This window comes from Plecotus auritus (genome assembly GCF_963455305.1).
Source record: "Plecotus auritus genome assembly, chromosome: 8".
Taxonomy (NCBI): Eukaryota; Metazoa; Chordata; class Mammalia; order Chiroptera; family Vespertilionidae; genus Plecotus; species Plecotus auritus.
This window is the reverse complement of record NC_137782.1, coordinates 66,124,567-66,152,136: the sequence shown is the minus strand read 5'-3', so window position 1 is coordinate 66,152,136 and position 27,570 is coordinate 66,124,567. Positions and strand designations below refer to the sequence as shown.

At 45.2% G+C, this 27,570-nt stretch overlaps 1 protein-coding gene across 3 annotated transcripts in view; it reads right to left on the bottom strand.

Annotated features, from left to right (window-relative positions):
• LOC308256228 (KRAB domain-containing protein 5-like) overlaps nucleotides 1–22,519 on the bottom strand; it is a 35,674-nt gene extending 13,155 nt beyond the window's left edge. The window contains exons 1-5 of one of the 3 annotated variants that reach the window (XM_080684323.1): nucleotides 22,418–22,519; nucleotides 17,503–17,630; nucleotides 3,914–4,040; nucleotides 3,445–3,540; nucleotides 462–535 (exon numbers count right to left, since the gene is read on the bottom strand). In XM_080684323.1, the coding sequence (XP_080540449.1) occupies nucleotides 462–535; nucleotides 3,445–3,540; nucleotides 3,914–4,040; nucleotides 17,503–17,517 (312 nt within the window). In that variant the 5' untranslated portion in view covers nucleotides 17,518–17,630; nucleotides 22,418–22,519. The remainder of the gene's footprint in view (nucleotides 1–461; nucleotides 536–3,444; nucleotides 3,541–3,913; nucleotides 4,041–17,502; nucleotides 17,631–22,417) is intronic. The other 2 variants (XM_080684324.1, XM_080684325.1) reach the window with 2 other exon arrangements.
• Between the last annotated feature and the right edge of the window lie 5,051 nt (nucleotides 22,520–27,570).

The window sequence follows — 27,570 nt, the reverse complement described above, 5'->3', positions numbered from 1 at the left end:
CGTCTGGAATAAGAAAGAATATTTTTCTGTGAAGAAATAATTCAAACTTGGTTAAGGGATTTACAAATTCAGTCACAATTTCCATCTTCATGTTTTAAATGATTGATTTTTATAAACATTTAACTTAAACAAATCCTACATTAAATCATCCAAAGACTTATTTACACAATGGACTAGGTGACTTCTCTGATGTTCCAAATTTCATTTCAGAGAATATGTATTTTTAAAAGGTTTCCTTTGGTGTTTGCATTCAGAATCACATTGTTCTTCCAAGGTAACTCGAAGTAAAAATTTCCAATCTTTTATATCCTTAACCTCTCTTGGCAGCAAGGTTATTATATGGGTAATTATTCCAGTTTGGTTATATGCATCATAACATCTTTTTTCTCTTCATATTGCCCCAGACATCCCAAAACTTTGATTAAGTGTAAATTCTCAATGCCACACATTGTATATCTTACCTGTAGCATATTCCAACACGAATTTTCGATGCCTGGTTTTGGTAACAAGCCCTGGGTGACTTGAGAAGACATAACTGAAATATAACAAATGAATTATAACACACTACTTTCAGATAAGTATTCTTCAAATGTAATGTACAGAATTAATACCTGTCAAATGACTTCAGTGAGATGGCAGAAGAGGAATCACCTAATTTTTTTCTCCTTGAAGATGGAAACTTAATAACAATTACTGACCCAATTACCTTTCAGAATACTTAAGAGGTCAGTTCAAAGACCACAGCACACCCCAGAGGGGAAAAATAGAAAAGAGTCATATCAAAGAGGGAAGAAAACTTGCTTGTATTTGCTCCCAATACCTGGTCACCCTTTCTGGCACACTACAAAATGACTGTGAGATACCTCTCAATCCTCAGTTTCTTCTCAGAAGAAAAACAAAAGAGTGTGCACTGTATGTCCAATGGTCTGGATTTTTGCAACTGCCTGTGGAACTTGCTTCTGTTTTAAAAGACACAGATTGCTAAGGAAATGGCAATTTACCATGAATGCATTGTGGTGGTTGCTAAGAAAGAGAGTAATTATTCAAGCACCAAAGAGACTGTTGTGCTGAAGAAAGACATCAGGATTGGGAATATCATGTGCTCTAAATAAAAGCAAAATATATTTTAAACTGGGAAGTTACACAAAAGACACATATGCAGGCTTCTGGTCTAGATGGTGGTGTAGGTAATTGCAGCACTGGCATCTTCCCACAACCACACTAAATAAAACAACCAAACTACAGGAAAGCCATCATTCTGAATCTCCAGAAACCGAGCTGAATGAAGTTCTACAACTAAAGACATAAAGAAGAAGCCTCAGGATGACATATCACTTACAAAACCACTGGTATCAGGTGCGAAGTCACAGAACGGGCAGGGACCACATGATGAATAAAAATCAGAAGAAATATTTCATTGCAGAGGTCACACCTGAGGAGTGAAGGGTCTCAGCCCCACAAAGGCCCACCATCCCAGGGTTCCAATGCCAAGATGAGATGTCCCCATTACTATGGCTGTAAAAACTAGCAGGGATTGTGGCTGAGTGAGACAGAGAGCTGATGGAGTCCTAGGCAATTCCCTTTAATGGGCTCGTGCTCTGACTTACTCAGACTCATGCCCTCTGAGTTCCAGAGCTGGGCAGCAGCTTGAAAGGCACCAGGGACACACAGGGAAGAACAACAATGTCTGGCCTAAGGATGAAGGCTGGAAACGGAGCTTTTTCCCAGACATAAGTCTTGGTAGAAGTCATTCTTCCTTTTCTGAGCCCTTCACCCGCATAGCCTGCATTCAGGATCCATAGCTGTGTATCAACCTGGCTCAGACTTTTCACCCCACTCTGAAGATTTCCTCAGAACCTGCCCCATGAACTTGTAGGCCCACCCAAGCTGTTTCAAGTGGTTTCCCATAGAAACAGCCCAAATAGGCTTATGCTTCAGTCTTTACTACAATGCTTCAAAGAATCAGCATCTGGCTGGCCTCAGTGTGTCTTGTACCTCTTGCTAAGTGGCCCCAGCCCCAAAACTACATAATGTTTAATTACTGGGGTGTATACCTAAGACATATATAATATTGATGTCAAGTATAAATAAAATATTAAAAAATGATAGAAACACACACACCAATTGCACTTTCCAAAATAGGTTTGACAGGCCATTAAAAACCTACCATAGCTGATTGTTATTTGTGTTCTTTTGTACAAAGGGAGTTCATAAAGAAAGGGATGGTGCCTGCTTCTAATGGGCTTACATAGTAACAAGAGATGACAAGGTTTATGAGAAAAACAGTCCAACCAGAGCCACAAATAAGTCTCCATAAGTTGGTCCTAACTTAACAGTGATCTGTTAATTACCTGACAAAGAATTCAAAACAACCATCTTAAAGAGGATCAATTTGTACATAGAGGAAAAAACACAGAAAACTAAATTACCATCAAAACTATGCATAACAAAAAACTGTATTACCAAGTGTAGGGAGCGGTTATAGGATTAAGCCTCGGACTGACCTGCTGGCAAAGTCGCAAACAAGTCCCAGCTTAGAGGGTACAGCCCTCTAAGCATAATTAAGCTTAGCCTTGTGACTGCTCCCTAGATCTTTCCTGGGTAGCTAATGGGCTGTGGGAGGGGCAGCAAGTGCTGCCAAAACCAGTGAAACTTACAAGAACATTGTAAATTACCTTGTTTTCCCCTGACTATAAATAAAGCATCAGCTTTGCAGTCTGGATCTGTTCTGTGGCCTCAGCCAGGCACAGAAGATCCACCTAGACCCAGTGCATTCTCTTGTCTATCTCTTTCTTCATCCTTCACCGCCCTCCCTCAGGCTCGCCGAACCCTTGGCTGTGCTGGCGTGGCACACCAAGGAGCTATGCATGAAAAAAATACAAAGGCAGAAAGTATAAGAAAAAAACAAACAAATATTGGAAGTTGAAGGCCTCAGTACCTGAATTTAAATATACAATAGAAACATCAGCAACAGACTTGGCAAGCAGAAGGAATAACAGGAAAACTTGGCCACCTATTCCAGTGCTCCTGGGATGTGGGAACCAAATTCCAGTATCTCAACCACTTCTTTACAAACTACTTACATGAGACAGAAAAGAGAATTGGTTTAATATAACATTCCTCACCAATGTGCACAGTTTCCCAGGGTCCACAAGAAACGCAAGAGTAGCCAGGTCATGCCACCCTCACACTAACAGGGGAAGACTTTAGTTCTCACTGCACATGTGATGGCAGATCAAAGGAGCACAATGAGAACCCGTACATGATGCCAAAGTAAAGTGTTGGAGAGGACCTGTCCCTCGAAGACAGAAACAGAAATAAACCTGACCCTCTCCAAAATCATTTCCCACTGAAGCCAATCTTCCCAAAACATTTTAAAGCTTGCCTTCCTCTGTGACTTTTGACCTCTCACCTGGGTTGTCTGCTACCTTCATTCCCACCTACCTTGCTGGCTGGATATCGTCTCTTTTCTCTTCAACTCCCAGGGCTCCATCATGTGCTCCAAAAAGGTGACCAGGTCTGGCTTAGACACAGCAAGCCCTGTTTATTAGAAAAAAGGAACATGAGATTTTAATGAAGATTCTCCAATTTCCAATCCAGCCCTGGGTTCAACTAAGAAGATAGGACATTGTAGAATATCAGAATATTTAGAAAATTATTTCCCAAAATTTTATTTTCTGACAGCACCTTTATTATACCAGACACAACATTTAAAGTTTTCAGATCCTGAGTTCCACTTCCAAATACATGAGGAAGCCTTTCTGTTCTGCACCAGCAAAACTTCAATTTCTTTCCTTGGGAACACAGATCTGAAACTCTCATACAAAGCAGAAGCTCACCACTGACACTGTACTAATGAATAAAACAAAACCCTGTGGGTGGAGTAGAAATTCTGGAAGGAAGTGGTCCTCACCCAGGAATACCAGGTTATTATAGTTCTGCAACATCACATCCATGTACAGTTTCCGCTGAGCTGGATCCAGGCATGCCAACTCCTCCTGAGAGAATTCTATGGCCACATCACTGAAGGTCAACTGACGCTGAAATTGAAAGATACAAAGCAAAACAAAAATTAACACATTACTCAAGTAAACATGGACAGAGGTCACAATGTGGCCCAATAAGAACACAGAGTTCCCTAACTGGTTTGGCTCAGTGGATAGAGCGTCGGCCTGAGAACTCAAGGGTCCCAGGTTTGATTCCGGTCAAGGGCATGTGCCTTGGTTGTGGGCACATCCCCAGTGGGGGGTGTGCAGGAGGCAGCTGATTGCTGTTTCTAACCCTCTCCCTCCCTCTCTGTAAAAAACATCATTTCCCATTGAAGCCAATCTTCCCAAAACATATTTTAAAGCTTGCCTTCCTCTGTGACTTTTGACCTCTCATCTGGGTTGTCTGCTACCTTCATTCCCACCTACCTGGCTGGCTGGATATCAATGTTTCTAACCCTCTCCCTCCCTCTCTGTAAAAAATCAATAAAATATATTTTAAAAAAAAGAGAATAGAATTGGTTTTGACCTAAGAGACTAGCCTGAATTATCCAATAAGATCATTTTGACCTTTTCCAGTGTATTTTGAGAAAGGAGGATGACATCATTTACAAAACCACTGTAGAGGCTTTCCTTGTCTGGAAGAGAAATTTTAAAAATAAAAACATCAACACAGGCATATCCATTTTTGAGTGCTATATTTGAATCATAGAGGATCAAGTGTATATTATTCTTAGGTGGAGAAGTCATTCTGAGTGAGAACACCATAATACTTCTAAAATATCAATGGGCAAAACAAGGAGCTGGAGATCCTCCAAATCCAGACCCTGATTCAGGAGTTCTGGGGTGGGTCCTGAGTTTCCAGCTCACTTAAAACTATGGACACCAATGAGTCTGCTGCACGTGCCACACCTTTAGACAGCACAGAGAAAGAAAACACAGGAAAGAAATTTGTATGCAGGACTTTGAGTGAAGTGTTTTACTGAATTTACAGAGCTCATACATTAGTAAGCCTAGCAATCACAATCCTTTAATGATTACTATGTACTAGATATTATTCTAACCATTTTATATATATACTAGGGCCCCGGTGCACGAAATTCGTGCATGGGGGTAGGAGGAGGTCCCTCAGCCTGGCCTGCACCCTCTCCAATCTGGGATCCCTCTCGCAATCCAAAACCACTGGCTCCTAAGCGCTCACCTGCCTGCCTGCCTGATGCCCCTAACTGCTCCCCTGCCAGCCTGATGCCCCTAACTGCTCCCCTGCTGGCCTGATCCTAACTGCTCTCCCCTCCTTGTCTGATCCCCCTAACTGCCTATCTGCTCTTCCCTCCTTGCCTGATCCCCCTAACTGCCTATCTGCACTCCCCTCCTGGCCTGATCCCCCTGCCTATATGCTCACCCCTCCTGGCCTAAACCCCCTAACTGCCCATCTGCTCTCCCTTCCTCTCTGTGCCTTCAGACCCCAGCACATGAGTGCTGAGAGCTCTCCGTCAAGGCCCCGCCCCCATCCTGACACCCCCCTCCGGGCCAGGCAGCGCAGCAGGCCTGCACGCGCCTCCACCTCCTCACGCCGGGTGGCGCAAGTCCCCTCCTGCGTCCCCGCCCACCAGCCCCTGTGCACGTGCAGCCTGTTGAACAGTCATAACTGGGACACCATTAGGACCAATTACCATATTACCTCTTTATATATATAGATTAATAAATCTCATAACAAATCAGAAAACAATGAAAATATTCTTCTTTGCTTAAGAGAATATTTTGTAAACCATCCAGCAAATGGTGGAGCCTGGATGAAAATAATATACAAATGCAACCCTCATAATGTTCACAGTTGTTACTAGAGAATAGAAACAAGAAGGTAAGGAAAAACCAAGATGGCAGCATAGGTAAACACCTGAACTTACTTCCTCGTATAACCACTTCAAAACTACAACTAAAAGACAAAAAAGATATCATCCAGAACCATAGGAAGGCTGGCTAAGTGGAAATTCTACAATTAGAAGGGAAGAGAAAAGTACACTGAGACTCAGAGGAGCTGCGGAAGTAAAGTGCAGAGGTATGGAGGCGCTCGTGTGGAAAGGGCTGGCAAGTGAGTACGCGGCTGGCTTTTTCAATCCGGAGGGAGACACAAGCTCCCGAATGCTCTGAACTCCAGTTCCGGGCGAGACTCTGGGGACCCAGACTCATATGGGGAGAAACTGGACTGTCTGGCAGCGAGTGGAACTCCAGGGCAGCTTTCTCTCAGAGGTGCTTGCAGTGATTACCAAGGGTCACTGAGACCCGAGGACCTCTTAGGGCAGGGCTGACAGGAAGCCATTGCTGTTTGCTCCGCCCTGAGACTCCGCACCATCCAAGCTGTGCGCAGAGGCTTTTGCATATGAATGGCCTGGTCCTTTGAAATCTAAACTTACCTAACAAATGGCAGCTGAGTCAGAGAGACCCAGAACATCCAAAGAAGGGCCAAGGGCCCACAGCAGCTTGCATTGCTTCACAGCTGGGCCTCATCTGGGCACCTCCAAAACCCAAACAAAGAAGAGGAATCTGCAGATCTCTCTGTAGCTCCTGCTGGGTGGCCTCAGGCAGACGCTAAATTAGCACCTCCTTGGAGATCCAAGAGCCAATGTACCCAGGGGTCATAGTAGGACCATCCAGATTACAACTCCTCAGATCCATAAGGGACACTCAGGGGACAGACTCAGTGAACACAAAAGCCCCACTGAAGCAAGTCTTGCCTCATAAGGGTGTCTCCAGCACAGAAGTTCTCCCAGCGTAGACACAGCTGATCCCCACAGCCAATTGGCCTGGAGGTCAATTCCTCCCAGTGACACCAACAACAATCAAGGCTTAACTACAACAAGGCTGAGCACACAGCCCACAATGGGGTGCACCAAGAGTGTCCACCTCAGGTAACCGGGGAGGCTGAGCCACTGGGCCCTAGAGGACACCTAGCACACAAAGCCACTCTATCAACTCAGGGAAGCAGCCAAAATGCAGAGACAAAGAAACAGGTCACAAATGAAAGAAACGGAGGAAAACAAACAACTGGATATAGAGTTCAAAACCACAGTTACAAGGTTTTTCAAGAATTTTCTAGAAACTGCCAATAAATTTAGCGAGACCCTCGAGGATATGAAAAAGGACCAACTAGAAATTAAGCATACACTGACTGAAATAAATAATATTATACAGAGATCTAACAGCAGACTAGAGGACCCCAAAAATCAAATCAAAGATTTGAAATATGAGGAAACAAAAAACACCGAACCAGAAAAGCAAAAAGAAAAAAGAATCCAAAAATATGAAGATAGTGTAAGGAGCCTCTGGGACAACTTCAAGCATACCAACATCAGAATTATGGGGGTGCCAGAAGAAGAGAGAGAGCAAGATACTGAAAACCTATTTGAAGAAATAATGACTGAAAACTTCCCCCACCTGGTGAAAGAAATAGACTTACAAGTCCAGGAAGCCCACAGAACCCCAAACAAAAGGAATCCAAAGAGGACCACACCAAGACACATCAGAATTAAAATGCCAAGGGCAAAAGACAAAGAGAGAATATTAAAAGCAGCAAGAGAAAAACAGTTAGTTACCTACAAGGGAGCACCCATAGGATTGTCCACTGATTTCTCAACAGAAACTATGCAGGCCAGATGGGAGTGGCAAGAAATATTCAAAGTGATGAATAGCAAGAACCTACAACCAAGATTACTCTATCCAGCAAAACTATCATTCAGAATTGAAGGTCAGATAAAGACCTTCACAGATAAGAAAAAGCTAAAGGAGTTCATCACCACCAAACCAGTATTATATGAAATGCTGAAAGGCATTCTTTAAGAAGAAGAAAAAGGTAAAGATAAAAATTATGAACAACAAATACATATCTATCAACAAGTGAATCTAAAAATCAAGTGAATTAAAAACCTGAGGAACAGAATAAACTGGTGAATATAATAGAATCAGGGGCATAAAAAGGGAGTGGACTGATAATTCTCAGAGGGAAAGGGGTGTGGGGGTTGTGGGAAGAGACTGGACAAAAATCGTACACCTATGGATGAGGACAGTGGGGGGGGGGGGGAAGGACAGAGGGTGGAGTGGGAACTGGGTGGAGGGGAGCTATGGGGGGAAAAAAAGAGGAACAATTGTAATAATCTGAACAATAAAGATTTATTTTTTGAAAAAACCAAGAAGTTAAGAATAAAGAGCTCAAAGAATGTTAATATTTTCTGCAAAAAGACAAGACATAACAATGGAAACGATGTACACATTAAATGTAACACAAATGATACATTTTCATGTCAAGAAAATTACCCTGAAATAAAATCAAGATTAATTCCAATTGTGTTAATCTCACAAATCTCTTCATGGATGAGTCTTTGTATTTTATAAACACAAAAGAGAGGTAAACACACAATGATGTAAAATAAGTTAGAGCTATTCTTTCATATTCTTTTATTACTATTTTTGTTTTTAATCTTCACCTGAGGGTAATTTTCCATTGACTTTAGAGAGTGGGAGGGAGAGAGAGAGAGAGAGAGAGAGAGAGAGAGAGAGAGAGAGAGAGAGAGAGAGAGAAACATTGATTGGCTGCTTCCGGCACATACCCTTACATGGGTTCGGAACCAAACGTGGGTCATACCTGTGCATGGGAGGACACTCCAACACACTGGTGTACACTGGCCGGGGCACCTTTTATTTCTTGGATAATTTTTATCTCTTATGCTTATTTGTATTTTATAAATTTAAACATCTTGAACATCCATTTGATTCTTACAAACTTTTATGAAAATACAATGTAGCAATAAAGAAGAGTGTGTTTGTGATGTTTGTTAAATACAATAAACATTTACAGGTGTGAGGCCTCACTGATAAAAGCCTCCATTTGCCAAGGTAGTATCACCAGTGAACAATAACAACAAAAAAGCCTTTATTTCTCAAAGCAACCTACAAATAAGGAGAAACTGAAAAGAGAAAAAGGTTCCAGATGAAATGTGATTGCTTATGTGTAACTCTCAAAAATTTCTCCAGCCCAGCTGGTATGGCTCAGAAGTTGAGTGTTGACCTATACACCAGGAGGTCATGGTTCAATTGCAGGTCAGGGCATATGCTTGAGTTGCGGGCTTGATCCCCAGTGTGGGAGGTGCAGGAGGCAGTCAATTGGTAATCCTCTCTCAACATTGATGTTTCTTTTTTTTTTTTTTTAATAAATAAATCTTTATTCAGATTATTACAATTATTTCTCCTTTTTCCCCCCATAGCTCCCCTCCACCCATTTCCCACCCCACCTTCTGCCCTTACCTCCCCCCCACTGTCCTCATCCATAGGTGTATGATTTTTGTCCAGTCTCTTCATGAACCCCCCATACCCCTTTCCCCCTGAGAATTATCAGTCCACTCCCTTTCTATGCCCCTGATTCTATTATATTCACCAGATTATTCTGTCCCTCAGGTTTTTAATTCACTTGATTTTTAGGTTCACTTGTTGATAGATATGTATTTGTTGTTCATAATTTTTATCTTTACTTTTTTCTTCTTCCTCTTCTTTAAGAATACCTTTCAGCATTTCATATAATACTGGTTTGGTGGTGATGAACTCCTTTAGCTTTTTCTTGTCTGTGAAACTCTTTATCTGCCCTTCAATTCTGAATGATAGCTTTGCTGGGTAGAGTAATCTTGGTTGTAGGTTCTTGCTATTCATCACATTGAAAATTTCTTGCCACTCCCATCTGGCCTGCATAGTTTCTGTTGAAAAGTCAGCTGACAGTCGTATGGGTGCTCCCTTGTAGGTAACTAACTGTTTTTCTCTTGCTGCTTTTAATATTCTTTGTCTTTTGCTCTTGGCATTTTAATTATGATGTGTCTTGGTATGGTCCTCTTTGGATTCCTTTTGTTTGGGGTTCTGTGGGCTTCCTGGACTTGTAAGTCTATTTCTTTCACCAGATGGGGGAAGTTTTCGGTCATTATTTCTTCAAATAGGTTTTCAGTATCTTGCTCTCTCTCTTCTTCTGGCACCCCCATAATTCTGATGTTGGTACACTTGAAGTTGTCCCAGAGTCTTCTTACATTATCTTCAACTTTTTGGATTTTTTTTTTTTGCTTTTTGCTTTTTTGGTTGAGTGTTTTTTGCTTCTTTGTAATTCAATTCTTTGACTTGATTTTTGTGTTCCTCTTGTCTGTTTTTGGGTCTCTGTATAATATTTTTTATTTCAGTCAGTGTATGTTTAATTTCTAGTTGGTCCTTTTTCATATCTTCGAGGGTCTCGTTATATTTATCGGCCTTTTCTAGGATATTCTTAAAAAGCCTTATAACCGTGGTTTTGAATTCTATATCCAGTCGTTTGTTTTCCTCCATTTCTTTCGTTTGTGATCTGATTCTTTGACGCCGCATTTTCACTGCTTCCCTGAGTTGGTAGGGTAAATTTGTGTGCTAGGTTTCCAATATGGCCCAGTGGGTCTGCCTCCCCAGTTAACCTGAGGTGGACACTCTTGGTGCACCCCTTTGTGGACTGTGTGTACAGCCTTGTTGTAATTAAGTCTTGATTGTTGTTGGTATCACTGGGAAGAATTGACCTCCAGGCCAGTTGGCTGTAAGGATCAGCTGTGTCTATGCTGGGAGAAGTTCGGTGCTGGAGACAGCCTTATAGGATTAGACTTGCCAAATTGCAATAGCCTCTGTGCTCAGCTTGGATGGGGTGGAGTCTCAGTCTTGGCTTCCCGTCAGCCTTGCCCTTGCGTGCACGTGCGCGCCTTCAGACCTCTGCCTTCCCGGCTCCCGAGTCTCCGCCCGAGAGTCCAGACTCCCCCCACAAGAGCGTGGGTCCCCAGGGGCTCGCCTGGAACTGGGGTTCACTGCAGTCAGAACTGGGGCTCAGTGCAGTCAGGAGCCTCTGACTCCCTTCCACTAGGGAAAGCCTGTGGCAACCTCCGCAGCCTTTGTGTGCACTGGCGCGCGCACTTTCAGCCCTCCGCCTTCCCCAGCTCCCGAGTCTCCGCCCAAGAGTCCAGACTCCCCACACAAGAGCGTGGGTCCCCAGGGGCTCGCCTGGAACTGGGGTTCACTGCAGTCAGAACTGGGGCTCAGTGCATTCAGGAGCCTCTGACTTCCTTCCACTAGGGAAAGCCTGTGGCAACCTCCGCAGCCTTTGTGCGCACTGGCGCGTGTGCGCTTTCAGTCCTCCGCCTTCCCCGGCTCCCGAGTCTCCGCCCGAGAGTCCAGACTCCCCCCGTAAGAGCATGGGTCCCCAGGGGCTCGCCCGGAACTGGGGTTCAGTGCAGTCAGAACTGGGGTTCAGTGCGGTCGGGGGCTTCCTTCCCCCTTCCACCAGAGAAAGTCAGCCAGGCTTTCAGCCACCCTTCCTCTCTGCGCGCACAAAGACCCTTTGCCGTACCTCCAATTCTCTGAGAGCTTTTCTCTTTCCTTCTAGTTGTAGAATTTTCACTCAGCCAGCTTTCCTGTGGTTCTGGATGGTGTCCGTTTTGTCTTTTAGTTGTAGTTTTGAAATTGTTGTGCGAGGCAGCAGTTTAGGTGTTTACCTATGCCGCCATCTTGGTTTCTCCTCAACATTGATGTTTCTATCTCTCCCTCCTTCTCCTTTCCTCTCCAAAATTAATAAAAATATATTTAAAAATAATTTGTCCAAGACCCTTATTAAGAATAAAGAAAAAATATTAAATCTATAGTTCAGGGACCTGGCAGAGAACCAAATGAAAATAAGGTGCAAAGGAAGTGGCATCAGGAGACTTAAGCACATAGAAGAACATATTATCAATAACTTTAGTGTCCACATATACCTTCCACATTCTGTAAATCTAACAGTGCATTTAAAGAGTAAGGCTTTCAAGAAAATGGCAGCCAATTAGGCAGACCTGTGGTGCACCTCATCCCAGGGCCAGACTGGAAAGACAACTAAAATGGAGAACATTGAGGTTAAAAATGGCAGCAGAGCGAGTGGATGCTGCATGGACATGCTCCCAGTAGCAAACTGGAATTACAACTGAAATACAAAAAAAAACCACCCTGAATAGTTAACAGAAGACGAGCTGAAGAGAAACCTGATACCCAAGGATGGAAAGTGGAGACCGCATAGAGAGGTAGGAGGTGTGAAGGGGCTGGCCAGGCGCCCACTGATAGCAGCTAAAGTCCTGGAGAGATATCTCAGCTGTGGGGGGGTTGCCACTGAAGACTCTGGGATCTAATCCCCAACCTGGGCCCCCCAGAAGAGAGCAACAAAACGGATAAGGGTACCCACATAACATCTGGCAGTGAAAAGAAGGAGGGTTGCTGTCTGCCAGGGAGAGACGGTTGGAAAATCAGGCACCCTCTTAAAAGGCCAACATTCAAATTCCCTGTGCAGCCACCCACTTTGTGCTTGGGCAGAGGGAGGGCAGAGTGGACTGGAGCTGTGCGAGCAGAAGCCAGGATTGGGGACCTGGGGGTTATAGCCCAGAATGCAGACACCTCCGGTTTCCTCTGCAGAGTTATTCCCTCATGCAGTGGAGGACATCTTTCCCACACAGATATTTGCCTTACCTGGTGGGGGGAAGAGAGCTGACCCACCCTATTGGAAAACACTTAGTCCTGAGGCCACCTAAGAGATTAAAAATAACAAAGAGCCTCCAGGCAGAAGCAACTGCCCCACCCTGCTGAAAATAAAAAAGATCTCGCCACACCTGAGGATGATTGCCTGGGAGCAAGATAAGAGAAATCCTATCAATCTGTAGGCAGAGGCTTTGAGTCTTTGCCTGACCTAATTAGTCAGAAACAGTGTTTGATACTATCCTGCACAAGAGATTGAGAGGTGTAGAGGATCTACCTAATAGTCACAAACCCAAACAGGCAGCCAAAATGAGGAGACAAAGAAACCCGCAAATGAAAGAACAAAAGAATTCTCCAGAAGAAGAAATAAATGAAGCAGAGATAAAAAATTTATCTGAAACAGAGGTAAGAGTAATGATGGTAAAGATGCTTAACAGCATGAGAAAAGATACTGTAACTATGAAAACAGAAATAAAGAATGATAGGGCACAAATAAACACAATGGAAGAAATATAGAGCAGATTAGGGGAAGCTGAGGATCGAACCAGTGAATTAGAAGACAGGGTATAAAAAGAAAATCATTCAATCAGAAAACTGAAAAGAAAAAACAATGAAAAAACTAGAGGACAGCTTAAGGGACAACAAGAAACAACAATATTAGAATAGCAGGTGTGCCAGAAAAGGCAGAAAGGGAGAAAAGGATAGAGAAATGTGTTTGAAGAAATAATGGCAGAAAACTTCCCTAGCCTGGTAAAGGAAAAAGTCACACAAGCTCAGGAGGCACAGAAAATCCCAAGCAAGAAGAACCCAAACAGGCCCACACCCAGACACATCATAATTAAAATGCCAAAAAATTAAAGACAAAGAGAGAATCTTAAAGGCATCAAGAGAAAAGCAAACTGTTACCTATAAAGGAGCTCCCATAAAGCTGACTCCTGATTTCTCATTAGAAATTCTACAGGCCATAAGGAAATGGCATGAAGTACTCAAGGTAATGGAAAGCAGGGATCTGAGACCAAGATTACTATATCCAGCAATGCTATCATTCAAAATAGTCAAATAAAGAGCTTCCTGGACAAAAAAGGCTAAAGGAGTTCATCACCACCAAACTAGCATTACAAGAAATGCTAAGGGGACAGCTGTAATGAAAAGAAACAGAGAAACCAAGGCATGCAGAAATAAAATGGCAATAAATTAAGTACCTATCAATAATAACTCTAAATGTAAATGGATTAAGTGCTACAAAAAGGCATAGGGTAGCTGAATGGATACAAAAACATGACCCAACTATATGCTATCTACAAGAGACCCACCTCAGAACAAAATACATACACAGGATGAGCGTGAAGGAATGGAAACAAATTTTCCATGCAAATGGAAAAGAAAAAAAATCTGGAGTAGCAATACTCATATAAGACAAAATAGACTTTAAGAGGAAGGCCATCACAAGAGACCACAAAGGTCACTATAAAAAGAAAGAACTCTTACCATTTGCAGCAAATGGATGGACCTGGAGAGTATTATGCTAAGCAAAATAAGCCAGTTAGAGATAGTATCACATGATCTCATTCATATATGGAATCTAATGAACAAAATAAACTGATAAACAAAAAAGATCCAAAGACATGGAAGCATGGAACAGACTGACAAATTTCAGAAGGAAGGTAGGGCTGGGGAGGTGGGTAAAGAGTGATTAACTGGGGAATTTATATGCATATATGGACACAGAAAATAGTGGTGAAGGCCTGGGAGGGGCAGGTTCAGGGTGGAGGGAGTCAATGGGAAAAACAAACAAACAAACGAAGGAGATATCTGTAATACTTTCAACAATAAAGGGGAAAAATGAATTCTTAAAAAAAAAATAAGGCTTTCTTACTAATGTAGTGAGCAAGTTTCTTCTAATGACTTTTCCTTTTCAGAACTTTCTGGGGCTACTAAGGCAATCCTGATTGAAAATGCATTTTCTCAATCCTGTCCTAAAGATCACATATTGCAGCCACATAAACCTAAAACCTACATTTCCCTTCTACACAACCTATCTCAATAGAAACCTTGGATAGCAATGCCTGCCCATGTTGGTCTGTCACAAAGAAAATGTTTTCATAAGTTGTGGGTGCAGGGGTTCAGAACAAGGCACCCTAAGATGTGCTTCGATGGTCTAAGGATTATGTTGAGCTAAAGGCACCAAGACCCTGTGGACTCAAGAGAAACTTCTGCTCTCCCTTCAACTACCCAGAAGAATTTTAATTAGGAGCCTGGCCCATGATACATGTTAAAACCAAAAATGACTTTTTACCTATCTAGATGGTAGGCAAACTAATACTTCTGAACATGTGATCTCTGGTCAAAGATCTTTTGAAGTCCCAAGGTGCATTAACTGATCCCAGGCTCAGAATATCTTATATACCAAATTTCCCTTGTAGTCTTGGAACCTCTCTTTCGGGGGGGGGGCTCTGACTCTGTCATGGGTGTGGAGCTCCTATACATGTCACATGTATCTGATTAGACCAGCTAAGAGAACTTTTATGGTAGAAGAAAGTATCTTCCTCCCCATCAATGGTCATTAATTTATGGTGAGAGTTCTTCATTCCCTATAGGGTACCTGGATGGAAATAATAAAGAAAAGGTTGTGGGACATAAGAAAAAAGTATCCCTGAGACATATAGGGAAGTCATCACACCTCAGCTCCCTACTCAAAAATGCAGAGGTAGCTGACTTTATCTCCTTTCCAACTGCCTGCTTCCCTGCAGATGTTGGAACTACTGATGCCCAGGAGCAGTTGATCCGGGTTTGACTGCTACATGAACTACCTGGGGTGGCTCTAGTGAACTACACTGACATCGTTCCCCCATAATGCAGGCGCTAATAACCTGGAAACCCAGTTGGTAAAGGAAGTCAACCCACCCTGAAATGGAAAATTCCACAAGCAGGCCATCTTGAAAAAGCCTACTTTGTCCTAAGCTTATCAAAGCCAACAAGCAACCCTAGGCTGTTTGGCTCAGTAGATAGAGCGTTGGCCTGAGAACTGAAGGGTCCCGGATTCGATTCTGGTCAAGAGCACAAGCCTGGGTTGCAGACTCAATCCCCAGTAGGGGCCATGCAGGAGGCAGCAGATCAATGATTCTCTCTCATCATTGATGTTTCTATCTCTCTCTCCCTCTCCCTTCCTCTCTGAAATCAATATCCTATATAATAAAAGGCTAATATGCAAATCGACTGAATGGCAGAATGACCGGTCGCTATGATGCACACTGACCACCAGGGAGCAGACACTCAATGCAGGAGCTGCCCCCAGCCCACAAGGCCTGACTGGAAGTGGCAGCGGGGGATGGGGCCGGCGAGTGGGCGGTGCCAGGCCAGCCAAGGTGGGGCCCCTGATCGCCCTGCCAGCTGCCCCACAGATCAGCCCTGATTGCCGGCCAGGCCTAGGGACCCTACCCGTGCACAAATTTCATGCACCTGTCCTCTAGTGTGTGTGTGTGTGTGTGTGTGTGTGTGTGTGTCTCCTATCTAATAAGAGTAATAATATGCAAATTAATCATCATTCCACCACACCCACAAGCCACGCCCACCAGCCAATCAAGAGCGAGTATGCAAATTAACCCCAACCAAGATGGCTGCGAGCAGGAGGCTTGGGTTTCCCCAGCATTGGAGGAAGCCAAGCTTTCCGCACACCCTGGCAGGCCCAGGCCTCCATTCAAGGCTACAAAGTTTCAATTATAGAAGATAAATAAATCCCAACAAAAATGGCAGCAGCCATAGAGCTGGAGAGAGCAGGAGGCTTGAGTTGCCCCTAGCGATGGAAAAGCCAAGCTTCGGCAGCCCTGGCCTGCCTTGGCCTCTGCTTAAGGCTACAAAGTTTTAATTATAGAAGATAAATAAATCCCAACAAAAATGGCTGCGGCCATAGAGCGAGCAGGAGGCTTGGCTGTGCTCCAGGCTACAAAGTTTCAATTATAGAAGATAAATAAATCCCAGATACCAGGGCCTCCGCTTGGGTCACCAGGGGGCATGGCCAGCCTGCAAACCACTGCAGGCCCCTCGCCTAGGCCACCCCATGTCCCAAGGGAACCCCCACCCTGATCCAGGACACCCTTCAGGGCAAACCAGCCAGCCCCCACCTGTGTACCAGGCCTCTATCCTATCTAATAAAAGAGTAATATGCAAATTGACAGTCACTCCAACACACAAGATGGCTGCCCCTATGTGGTCAAAGATGGCTGCCCCCATGTGGACACGAGATGGCCACCACAATATGGCCAGCAGGGGAGGGCAGTTGGGGATGATCAAGCCTGCAGGGGAGGGCAGTTAGGGGTGACCAGGCCAGCAGAGAAGGGAAGTTGGGGGTGACCGGGCCTGCAGGGAAGGGCAGTTGGGGGGGACCCAGGCCTGCAGGGGAGGGCAGTTAGGGGTGACCAGGCCTGCAGGGGAGAGAAGTTGGGGGCAAACAGGCCAGCTGGGGAGCAGTTAGGCATCAATCAGGCTGGCAGGCAGAAGCAGTTAGGGGCAATCAGGAAGGCAGGCAGGCGAGCAGTTGGGAGCCAGCAGTCCTGGATTGTGAGAGGGATGTCACTGGGTCTCTAGTGTGTGCTAGTGTGTGTGTGTGTGTGTGTGTGTGTGTGTGTGTGTGTGTGTATGCAGCCAAGCAGCATAAGTCCCTGAATCGGTTCAGAGAACATTCCTTTCTTCTGTGTTTTCTCCCTTATCCTCAAACATAAAGCCTAATAAAATTTGCCCAGAAATTTCTATGCTTGTTACTCTTGATTTCTGTATTCAGAAACGCCAAAACATCAAATGCCAATAACATTTCAAAGAGGGAACTTGGACAATAATAATAATAAGGAAAAAAAAGTAAGTAGTTGAAAACTAACTTACTTTTTGCAAGATCATCAGAAATAGAGAATAAAGATATGCAGCTTCTAAATCCACCAACTTTAGAAAGAAATGCAAACACAGAACTGATCCAAGACAGGGCGTTTACCTGAGGAGCAGCCATGTTGTCCTCTTCCTCCTCCTGCTCTGGGTTGTTTTCTCACGGAAACATATGTTGAGGAATCACACCTGTCTCTTGAGAATATGTCTTGCTTCCACACTCATCGGCAAAAGGACCTTAAAATGTTGAAAAATGTCACACTCCGTTGTTCTTGTCACAGGAGAGATTCAGAAACAAGGAGATCCTACATGAAGCTTGAACTGTGAGTTTTTTCTCTCCTGTCTACCCAGGATGTCCCCTGCCACAGACACGCACAAATTTCAACCCAGCAATGAGAACATGGGCTGTCCTCCTGCCCCCTCTATATCCAACAGAGCATCCTGCTATCTCCCCTGGACCAAACCTGGCTCTGAACTCTCACAAAAGCCTTGGGGCAAAGAGCCCTTCTGCTAAACACTGGCCTCACTTTTGAATCACCTGGAACACCACACTAAAACAATGATGTTCCACCCAGACCAGTTGTCCAACCCTGTGGGGGAGGGCAGGGTAATGTTATTTCTTATCATCAAATGATCTAATGGAAGGAGACCATTTAGCTAAGCATTTCTTCTACAGCTTTAATGTATAGGCAGCACCCTTGGGGATCAAGGCCCCTTCTAAAAAGCTAAGATGCTGTAATAGGCAGTGAGGCCCATGAAATGGCATCTTTAGATCCTGCTGGAAGTCACATTGCTCCTCAAGATCTGTTTTCAGTAGCAGTGGGCTAGGGAGATACTAGACACAACACACCTGAGACCTGTGTAAGAAGTTGGGCTACAGTGGTTCTCAACTTTCTAATGCCGCGACCCTTTAAGGTTTCTCATGTTGTGGTGACCCCCAACCATAAAATTATTTTCGTTGCTACTTCATAACTGTAATTTTCCCACTGTTAATGAACTGTAATGTAAATATCTGTGTTTTGAAGTAGCAACGAAAATAATTTTATGGTTGGGGGTCACCACAACATGAGAAACTGTATTAAAGGGTGGCGGCATTAGAAAGGTTGAGAACCACTGGGCTAGGAACTTCTAGAAGGGCAGGATCCCAGGGTGGATTCCTAGTGCTGGAGTTGTTCTGGAATGGGCATGGCCAGGTTCTGGGGTATTTTGCAAGTGCAACAGGGAGGGGGAAATCACCTGATGGCAACAGGGTTGTGTGAGGGGCCTGCCTCAGAATCCTTCCCAAACTATCCTGAGTCCCCAGGAATTCGCCCTGTCCCCTACCATGGACCAAGTGGAACAACAGGAAAATCTTCTGCCTGACCCACTGCCCACAGATGAGTAGAGCCTCAATCTCCAAAGGACGAGAAGAAAGGTATTAATATTACAGCTTTGAAAATGAACCAAAGTAGCATAATCTAGAAGCCTGTCAAGATATGAGAGTATTCACAACCAACTCATTTTCACTTTCTCCAACTGACCCCCAAATACATATTAATTGTTGTTCTTGTTACTATTTTAATATGGTAAGAACACTTCACATGGGCTCTACCCTTTCTATAAAATTTTAAGTGCACAATATAATTGTGTTAACAACAGGCACAATGTTGTACCAAGGATCTCTGGAACTTACTCATCTTCGAAAAATCAAAATATGTATCCCTAAATAGCAACTCCCATTTCCAGTCTCCCTAGCCTCTGGCAACACTAATCTTTCCTCTAATGTTTGTTCCTGTGGGTTTGACTATCTTGTGGGAATTCTAAACCTGGATTTATACAGGGTTAATACATTAAAAGTACTTACTATGACAGAGTAAGTTTAAAAATCTATAAACTTAATAGTCATATGATTAAACGTAAAGGAAGAAAATAGGATTAAATTAGTAAGAGAAAAAGCCCCCAAATCTGATGCAATCTAACAAACACAATTGTTATGAAAGAAATAGAAAAGAAATTCCTAAAATATAACAGATTCACTATAATAAACCCTCAGAGCAGCCAGCTCTGAATCTTCATGGGGAAGTTTATGCTTTTAACTGCAAGTAAGCAGGTAAACAGGCCCAAGTCATTATTTCTCATTAACATTGAACCAGTTTATATCACCAGTGTTCTGGGGAAGAAAAAAATAGTACCTTTTCCCTCTATGCATATCTCTATGTCCAGATCTTTTCTTTTTCTAAAGGTATTTTTTAATGATCTTCTTGCAAGAGAAAGAGAGGGAGAGAGAGAAATAACGATGTGTGAGAAAAATATCCATCCATAGCCTCCAGCCAACAAACATGAAACTTGGATGTGTCCCCTGACCAGGAATCAAACTGGTGACCTTTCGGTGCATAGGACAAAGCTGAAACAATGCTCAAGCAACTGAGCCATGCCAGCCAGGGCCAGATTTCTGCTTTTCATGAGGACATATTGGAGGAGGGCCCACTATTGATGCTCTTATTTTAACCTGATTATCTCTTTAAGTATCCTATATTTAAAAAGGGTACTATTCCAAGATACTGATTAAAACTTCAAGTCCTGGCTGGTTTGGCTCAGTGAATAGAGCGTCGGCCTGTGGACTGAAGTGTCCAGTTGATTCCGGTCAAGGGCACATGTCCAGGTTATGGGCTCGATCCCCAGTAGGGGGTGTGCAGGAGGCAGCTGATCAATGATTCTCTCTCATTGATGTTTCTGTCTCTCCCTCTCCCTTCCTCTCTGAAATCAATAAAAGTATATTAAAAAAAAACAAAAAAAAAAAACTTCAATATCCCTAACCTGGCTAAGCTCTCAGTGCTGTTTCTGCCTCTGCTGTGTCATCTCTTTCTCCCTTTCCATTCCTGCACTGGTCTCACCCAACTCGTTTCTCCTGACTCCATCTTGATAGGCAGACTTATAATCTGATGGAGCACCTGAATTAATCTGAAAAGTAATCATACTATTTTAAGTTTTAGAACACATATACTTATGTGAATAGGGGGGTTAAGTTTTTCTTAAACTTCCTTTTCAAGGCCTTTGCAAGTGATTAAGGAGGTGACTCAGCTATGAATCCAGCAAGCAGAACCAATAAGCAGGGTCAGACTGACCCACTAGGAGTCAAAGCATCATCTCATCAACATCATCTCATCCTCTGATGACAATAGCTGATGTCTGCAGACCTCCAGGGCTCCACGTAGCTGCATTCCTTCCCAGCCTCACCCTCGCCCCTTCCCCTTTATAATCCTGTCCCCTGCACCTTGCTGGAAGACAGAATTTGAATGCTTGTAAGCGCCCTGTCTTGATTGGCTGGCCTTCTCAATAAACGCCTAATATGATTCAACCCTGCCTTCCTTATTGGCAGCCCAAGCCCAACTGGGGGTTTCCCTTTAACAATCTGAAGTGACTTGCCCTTTGTGGCCCCCACTTCTGCTAACCAAGGACTCCTCTCCCTTTTTGCTCCCCTTCAAGGGTTTGGACTTCTCCCATTCCTCCATGGTTCTCTATTTGCTACTTTCCTGAGTCCCTCTATCACACTTACCATTGCTTTACAAGGCCCTCCCATATCCTCAACTTTGCCATCTCTCTATGGACCCCTCACTGACTGTTTTGCCTTCTCGCTACTTGATTTCTCATTATCTCTTTCTCATAATCCTCCTCTCCCTGAATTAGGCCTCTTCCTGGCCTCCCCGTTGAAGGCACTGCTTCCTAGTAATAAGGTAGGGAAATTCCTTGACAAGTGGAAAAAGGGAAACTGAGACAAAATCTCAGACAAGGCCAACACTTTGAGGAACTCACAGCCAGCCAATACGTCACAAGGCTTTATCTTCCCTAACCCAGGACACTTAGGAGCAAATGACTTACACATTCCAGACTGTCCCGGAGCCCTCACTCCTTGGTCCCAGTCCACCTTCAATGACATTCTTGAAAACAAAACTAACCAGAAAATAACCCTGGCCCCTTTACCCACATTTTGATGAATCAACGTATGAAAAAAGGACACATCTGAAAAGCTAATGACTGTTCTGTAAAGACCCTCCCCTGAGACCTCCCCTAGGATTCCAGCCTGCCAAGGACATATTTTAAAAAGAGCCTCAAGGCAAAGGATCCAGGTAATGCTGGAGAACGCCCCACCCACACCTTTCCCTTCCCCGAATTCTTCCTCCACAGGCAAGCATCTCCTAAAAGCCAAGGGGCCACCCACATGAGACTTGCAGGCAGGGAAGCGTGGGCAGCAGCGGCCTGTCTGAGGTTTACCCCCTGAACCTGGGTCCAGGGCCGCCTTTTTGCCCGACTTCCCAGGGAGCTCACTTCTGTCACCGACTTCAATTTCCCAGCCAAAGCAGCGGGGCTTAGGTTCTCTCCTGTTGCCTCTTTTATCCTAAGCCCTTCTTTCATTTCACTGTCCCCAGCTTTAATAAACATACTCTCGAAGCCACCTGGGCTCCTGTTGTGAAATCTTTCCGACACGAAGCCAAGAACCCACACACTACCCGTGGTCCAGACCCCGATGGGTACCATTGGGACACGCAGTGTTTTTCTAGCCTAAATCCCGTCTCACGAAAAAGTGTGCCCTTCCTTGGCATCTGGCCTTTTAGTTACTAAATGGAGAGTTTGGGGGGGGGGGGGTCTCCGAAAGAACGTGGGGGGGGGGGGCGGGAGGGTGACTGTAGATTCCCAGGCCAAGGAGGAATCCAGGCCTTAACAGGCCTAGAGAGTCGGCTGAAGGAGGGGCGCAGAGGGTTTGAGTCCATCTCCCAAGACTTTAAATGGCCTGGGGTGGGAAGGCTCTCCCGTGGAAGGTTTTAGGCAGAAAAACTAAGCGCGGGCGGGCGGTGTGCAGTGGCCCCAAGAAGGAAAGACCACAGGCAGGGCCGACGCAGAAAGAGTTTAACCAGAAACTAACGCGGAAACCTCAACGCAAAAGCTAAGCCCTAAGGGTCCCAACCTTTCACGGGGACGCGAGACTTACCGCCCTTGGAGACGCGGGTTTGGGAATTTCAAAGTCCGTCGCGACCTCCAGGACTCACCTGTATAGAGAACCTTGGGTGGAGATGTTCGGGTTTAAATGAGAAAGACCAAAATCCGCAGTTACCTTCCCTCTGCCTAAACCGCTTCCGGGTTTACAAGAAACTGCGCGTGCGCGCCTGGAGATGTCAGGGGCAGGGGCGGGGCTCGGAGCGGCCAGGGCGGTGGGCGGGGCTCGGAGCGGACGGGGCGGTGGAGACCCCGAGAGGGTGGGGTGGGGCGGGGCCCGGGTGGGGCGGAGCCGTGCTCCCGGGACGGCTCAGCCTGGGGAGGAGAGGGCAGGGCGCGGCTGCGCCGGGGACGGGGATGTGAGGCGGCGCTCAACCAACTGGCGTGGCCTCAGTCTCTGTGGTTCAGCCTGCTTGAGAGTGTGACAGGACGGACGAAAGGGTGTGACAGGCTTTCCCCCCCCCCCAAAAAAAAGAATGTGGTGGAACGGGGCCCAGAGCCGCCTTGATTGCTGGAGGGTGGAGCCGAGCCCCCGGAATGATGGCCAGAGTCAGTCAGCTCCGCGGGGGATTATGGCTGGGCCGCGACTCCAGTGTGTTCAATGTCTTTTTGGCCTGTGAAGCAGGGCTATTTCCAGCCCATTTTAAGTAGATGTTTCAAACACTTTAATGTAAAATTTACTTAGAGTCCCGTGGGCCACGTATGTTGAAAGCTAAAATGTCTTTTTTTTTTTTTTAAACAGGCTGACAACGGATTTCCTCAAAACCGCTAGTGGACACACCTGCGCGTCTTGGCAGAGATGCCTGCTGAACTCCAGCTCTGAGTTCTGGAACCTGGACTGCCATAGCGAGTTGTGAGGGAACGATAACCATCCAAATAAGCAATTTCATGAAGCAAGGAGTCTGAGCAGACGATGCGAACTTGAATGTAAAATTAAAAATTCTACCTGTATGAAATTAAAAATTCTACCTTTGAAAAACATGCCATCACATACTAACATCTGTCAGGACACCATTCCCATTACTAGTCCCCATGCACCCTGTGCTGTCCCGTGCTCAGTTGCAGAGAATTTTATAAGGACACGACCTGGAGGGATGAAGCGTGTGATATATTTTTTTTTAAATATATTTTATTGATTTTTTTTTACAGAGAGGAAGGAAGAGGGATAGACAGTCAGAAACATCGATGAGAGAGAAACATCGATCAGCTGCCTCTTGCACACCTCCTACTGGGGATGTGCCCGCAACCAAGTTACATGCCCTTGACCGGAATAGAACCTGGGACCTTTCAGTCCGCAGGCTGACGCTCTATCCACTGAGCCAAACCGGTTTTGGCAAGCGTGTGATATTTTAAGTCACCATCTATGTGTGTGTGTTTCTTTAAAAATACATCAATAAATTTTACAAAATAGATATAAATTGTATTATTCTTTACATATTCAACACTTGAGGGGAATAATAAACTCAAATACCTATGTTGAGATAGACTTCTGTGATATTGTAATTAATTTGTCATTGATTTCTACTATATATATATAATGCAATCTCAAATTTCTATTTATCCAAGAGTAACTAGAAAGAGTATTTTTATCTATATTTTATACTTTAGCTTTTTGTGTTTGTTTTCTATTCATGAGGTTCTGTCAGTGTGGATAATAAACGCAGTAAAGAATATATACCTTTCTAGTAGACACTTGAATTTGTTTTCATCTATAGAATATTTTTGAAATATTTCTAAAGGCATTTGGTGGAGATGTTTATCCTCTTTTAGATGAACCCTAAAGGAAGTTAAGCAATCTTACCAAATTTCCGAAGGTCTCTTAAACTTTCAATAAACTTTAAGGGAATATATATGAAACTAGAGGCCCGGTGCATGAAATTTGTGCAAGGGGGGGGCGTGTCCCTCAGCCCAGCCTGCACCCTCTCCAGTCAGGGACCCCTCGGGGGATGTCCGACTGCTGGTTTAGGCCTGATCCCTATGGATTGGGCCTAAACCGGCAGTCGGACATCCCTCTCACAATCCAGGACTGCTGGCTCCCAACCACTCACCTGCCTGCCTGCCTGGTTGCCCCTAACTGCTTCTGCCTACCAGCCTGATCACCCCCTAACCACTCCCCTGCCAGCCTGATCGACACCTAACTGCCCTCCCCTGCCGGCCTGGTCGCCCCCAACTTCCCTCCCCTGTTGGCCTGGTCACCCCCAACTGCCCTCCCTTGCAGGCCTGGTTCTCCCCAACTGTTCCCCCCCCCCCCCCGCAGGCCTCGTCCCGCCCAATTGCCTTCCCCTGCCAGCCCGGTCACCCCTAACTGCCCTCCCCTGCCGGTCTGGTCATCTCCAACTGCCCTCCCCTGTAGGCCTGGTCCCCCCCCCCCCAACTGCCCTCCCTGCAGGCCTGGTCTCCCCCCCACCCCATAACTGCCTTCCCCTGCTGGCCTGGTTGCCCCCAACTGCCCTCCTCTGCCAGCCTGGTCTCCCATAACTGCTCTCCCTTGCTGACCTGGTCACCCCTAACTGCCCTTCCCTGCTGGCCTGGTTGCCTCCAACTGCCCTCCCCTGCAGGCGTGGTTGCCCCCAACTGCCCTCCCCTGCTGGCCTGATTGCCCACAACTACCCTCCCCTGCCGGCCATCTTGTGGCAGCCATCTTTGACCACATGGGGGCGGCTATCTTGTGAGAGGGCATGAGGGTCAATTTGCATATTGCCTCTTTATTATATAGGACTAGAGACCCATTGCACAAAGATTCGTGCAATAGGCCTTCCTTCCCCTGGTTGCCGGCACCGGTTTTCCTCCGGCACCCGGGACCCAGGCCTTCGCTCTGGCCGCTGCCTTCCATCTTCCATCTTCGCCCCAGCCTCAGCCTTCAGTCTTCGCTCTGACCGGAGCACCGCTCCTATAGCTCCCTCTGCCCCCTGCCCTCACCCTCATAGCAGGCGTCCTGCCCTGCCCGGCCCAGCCACTCCATGCCTGCATGCATGCTGCCCAGAGCCCCAGAGCGGCTGGGGGGCAGGGCCACCACCATCTTTGTTGGGTTAATTTGCATGCTTACTCCTGATTGGCTGGTGGGCATCATGGAGTGATGGTCAATTTGCATATTTCGCTTTTATTAGTGTAGATAATACCCATCATGAAATCCATGTTTCTCTCAAATCCCTATATATGCAACATTTCTTGCCAATAAGAATTTCTGATGAGATAAAGGCATTTTGGATAAAAATTCCTTTAACATATAATAAATTTAAAGGTGTCACTGCCATATACTAGTACATTATGTGATGTTTCCCAAGGTTATGCATTTGTTATACACTTTCAACATTTATTATATTTGAGTTACCTAATATTTTTGTAAGTTTTGAACATCATGACTCATAAAAGTTGTAAGATTTTATTCCAAACTTAATATCATAATGATCTCCCAAGTATTGAAATTTGTATAAGAATTTTGCCACACATAACATATTTTTGGGCTTTCTTTGAACTTCAGTAATGTTCACCCTTGGAAAAATACATTTCCCAATTCATTCTTTTTAAAAATATTTTTATTGATTTTTCTGAGAGGAAAAGGGAGATGGGGAGAGAAACATCGATGTGAGAATGAAGCATGGATTGGCTACCTCTTGCACACCCCCTACCAGATTTTAGCCAGCAACCCAGGCATGTGCCCTGGTTGTGATTCAAACCAGCAACCCTTCAGTGCAAGGATGACACCCAACCAACAGAGTCACACCAGCCAGGGTCCAATTCATTATTTCTTCTTCTTCTTCCTCTTCTTCTTCTTGTTAATCATCAACCAAAGATATTTTCTCCATTGATTTTTAGAGGGAGTGGAAGGAAAGGTGAGAGACAGAGAGAGAAACATCAATGTGAGAGAAAGAAGTCAATTGGTTTGCCTCCCGTAGGCACCTGACTGGGCCCAGGATTGATTCCAAAACCGAGGTAGGTGCTCTTGACCAAAATTGAATCCTCCACCCTTTAGTCCACTGGCCCATGCTCTAACCACAAGCAAAACCAGCCAGGGCCCAATTCATTATATTTTAAGACATCTTCCCATAGTAGGAAATTCTCATGCTTAGTGAAGAGTCATTCTTCCTAAATACCTTCCAAATTCATTATATTTGTAAAAATGTTTCCAATATTTATAACTGTGATATTTGTTTATTACTGAAGAATGGATCAAAACTTTCCCATCTTTATTGTAAATGTTAGTTTTGATACTAGGAAGGATTCTTTCATGATGTGAAACTAAGGAACCATTTTGATAGATTTCCTGACTTGGTTATACTTATAATATGCACCAGAAATCATAGGTATAAATTATCCTAACATTGGATTGGGCAATGCATCCTATCTAATAAAAGAGTAATATGCAAATTGACTGTCACTCTAAGACACAAGGTGGCTGCCCCCATGTGGACACAAGATGACCACCACAAGATGGCCTGCAGGGGAGGGCAGTTGTGGGCAGTTAGGGGTGACTAGGCTGGCAGAGGAGGGCAAATGGGGGTGGGGGGGCCAGGCCTGCAGGGGAGGGCAGTTGTGGGCAATCAGGCAAGCAGGGAGGACAGCTAGGGGTGACCGGGCCGGCAGAGGAGGGCAGTTGGGGGAGACCAGGTCAGCAGGGGAGGGCAGTTGGGGGGGGGACCAGAACTGCAGGGGAGGGCAGTTGGGGGGGGCAGGCCTGCAGGGGAGGGAAGTTGGGGGGGACCAGGCCTGCAGGAGAGGGCGGTTGTGGGCGATCAGGCCAACAGGGAGGGCAGTTAGGTGCGACCAGACTGGCAAGGGAGGGCAGTTAGGGGTGACCAGGCCAGCAAGAGAGGTCAGTTAGAGACAATCGGGCCGGCCAGGGAGCAGTTAGGAATTGATCAGGCTGGCAGGGGAGTGGTTAGGGGTGATCAGGCTGGCAGGCAGAAGCGGTTAGGGGCAATCAGGCAGAGGCAGGCGAGCGGTTGGGAGCCAGCAGTCCTGGATTGTGAGAGGGATGCCCAGTGGGATCGGGCCTAAACGGGCAGGTGGACATCCCTCAAGAGGTCCCAGATTGGAAAGGGTGCAGGCTGGGCTGAGGGACACACCCCCCCCCGCCCCTGTGCACGAATTTCGTGCACTAGGCCTCTAGTTCTTAGCTATTAAACAAAAAACTTACTCAACCCTTCCCAAAATAATTTTTTTTTTTTTTTTTTTTTACAAACCCTTGTGTGGAGGGCTGACTTTC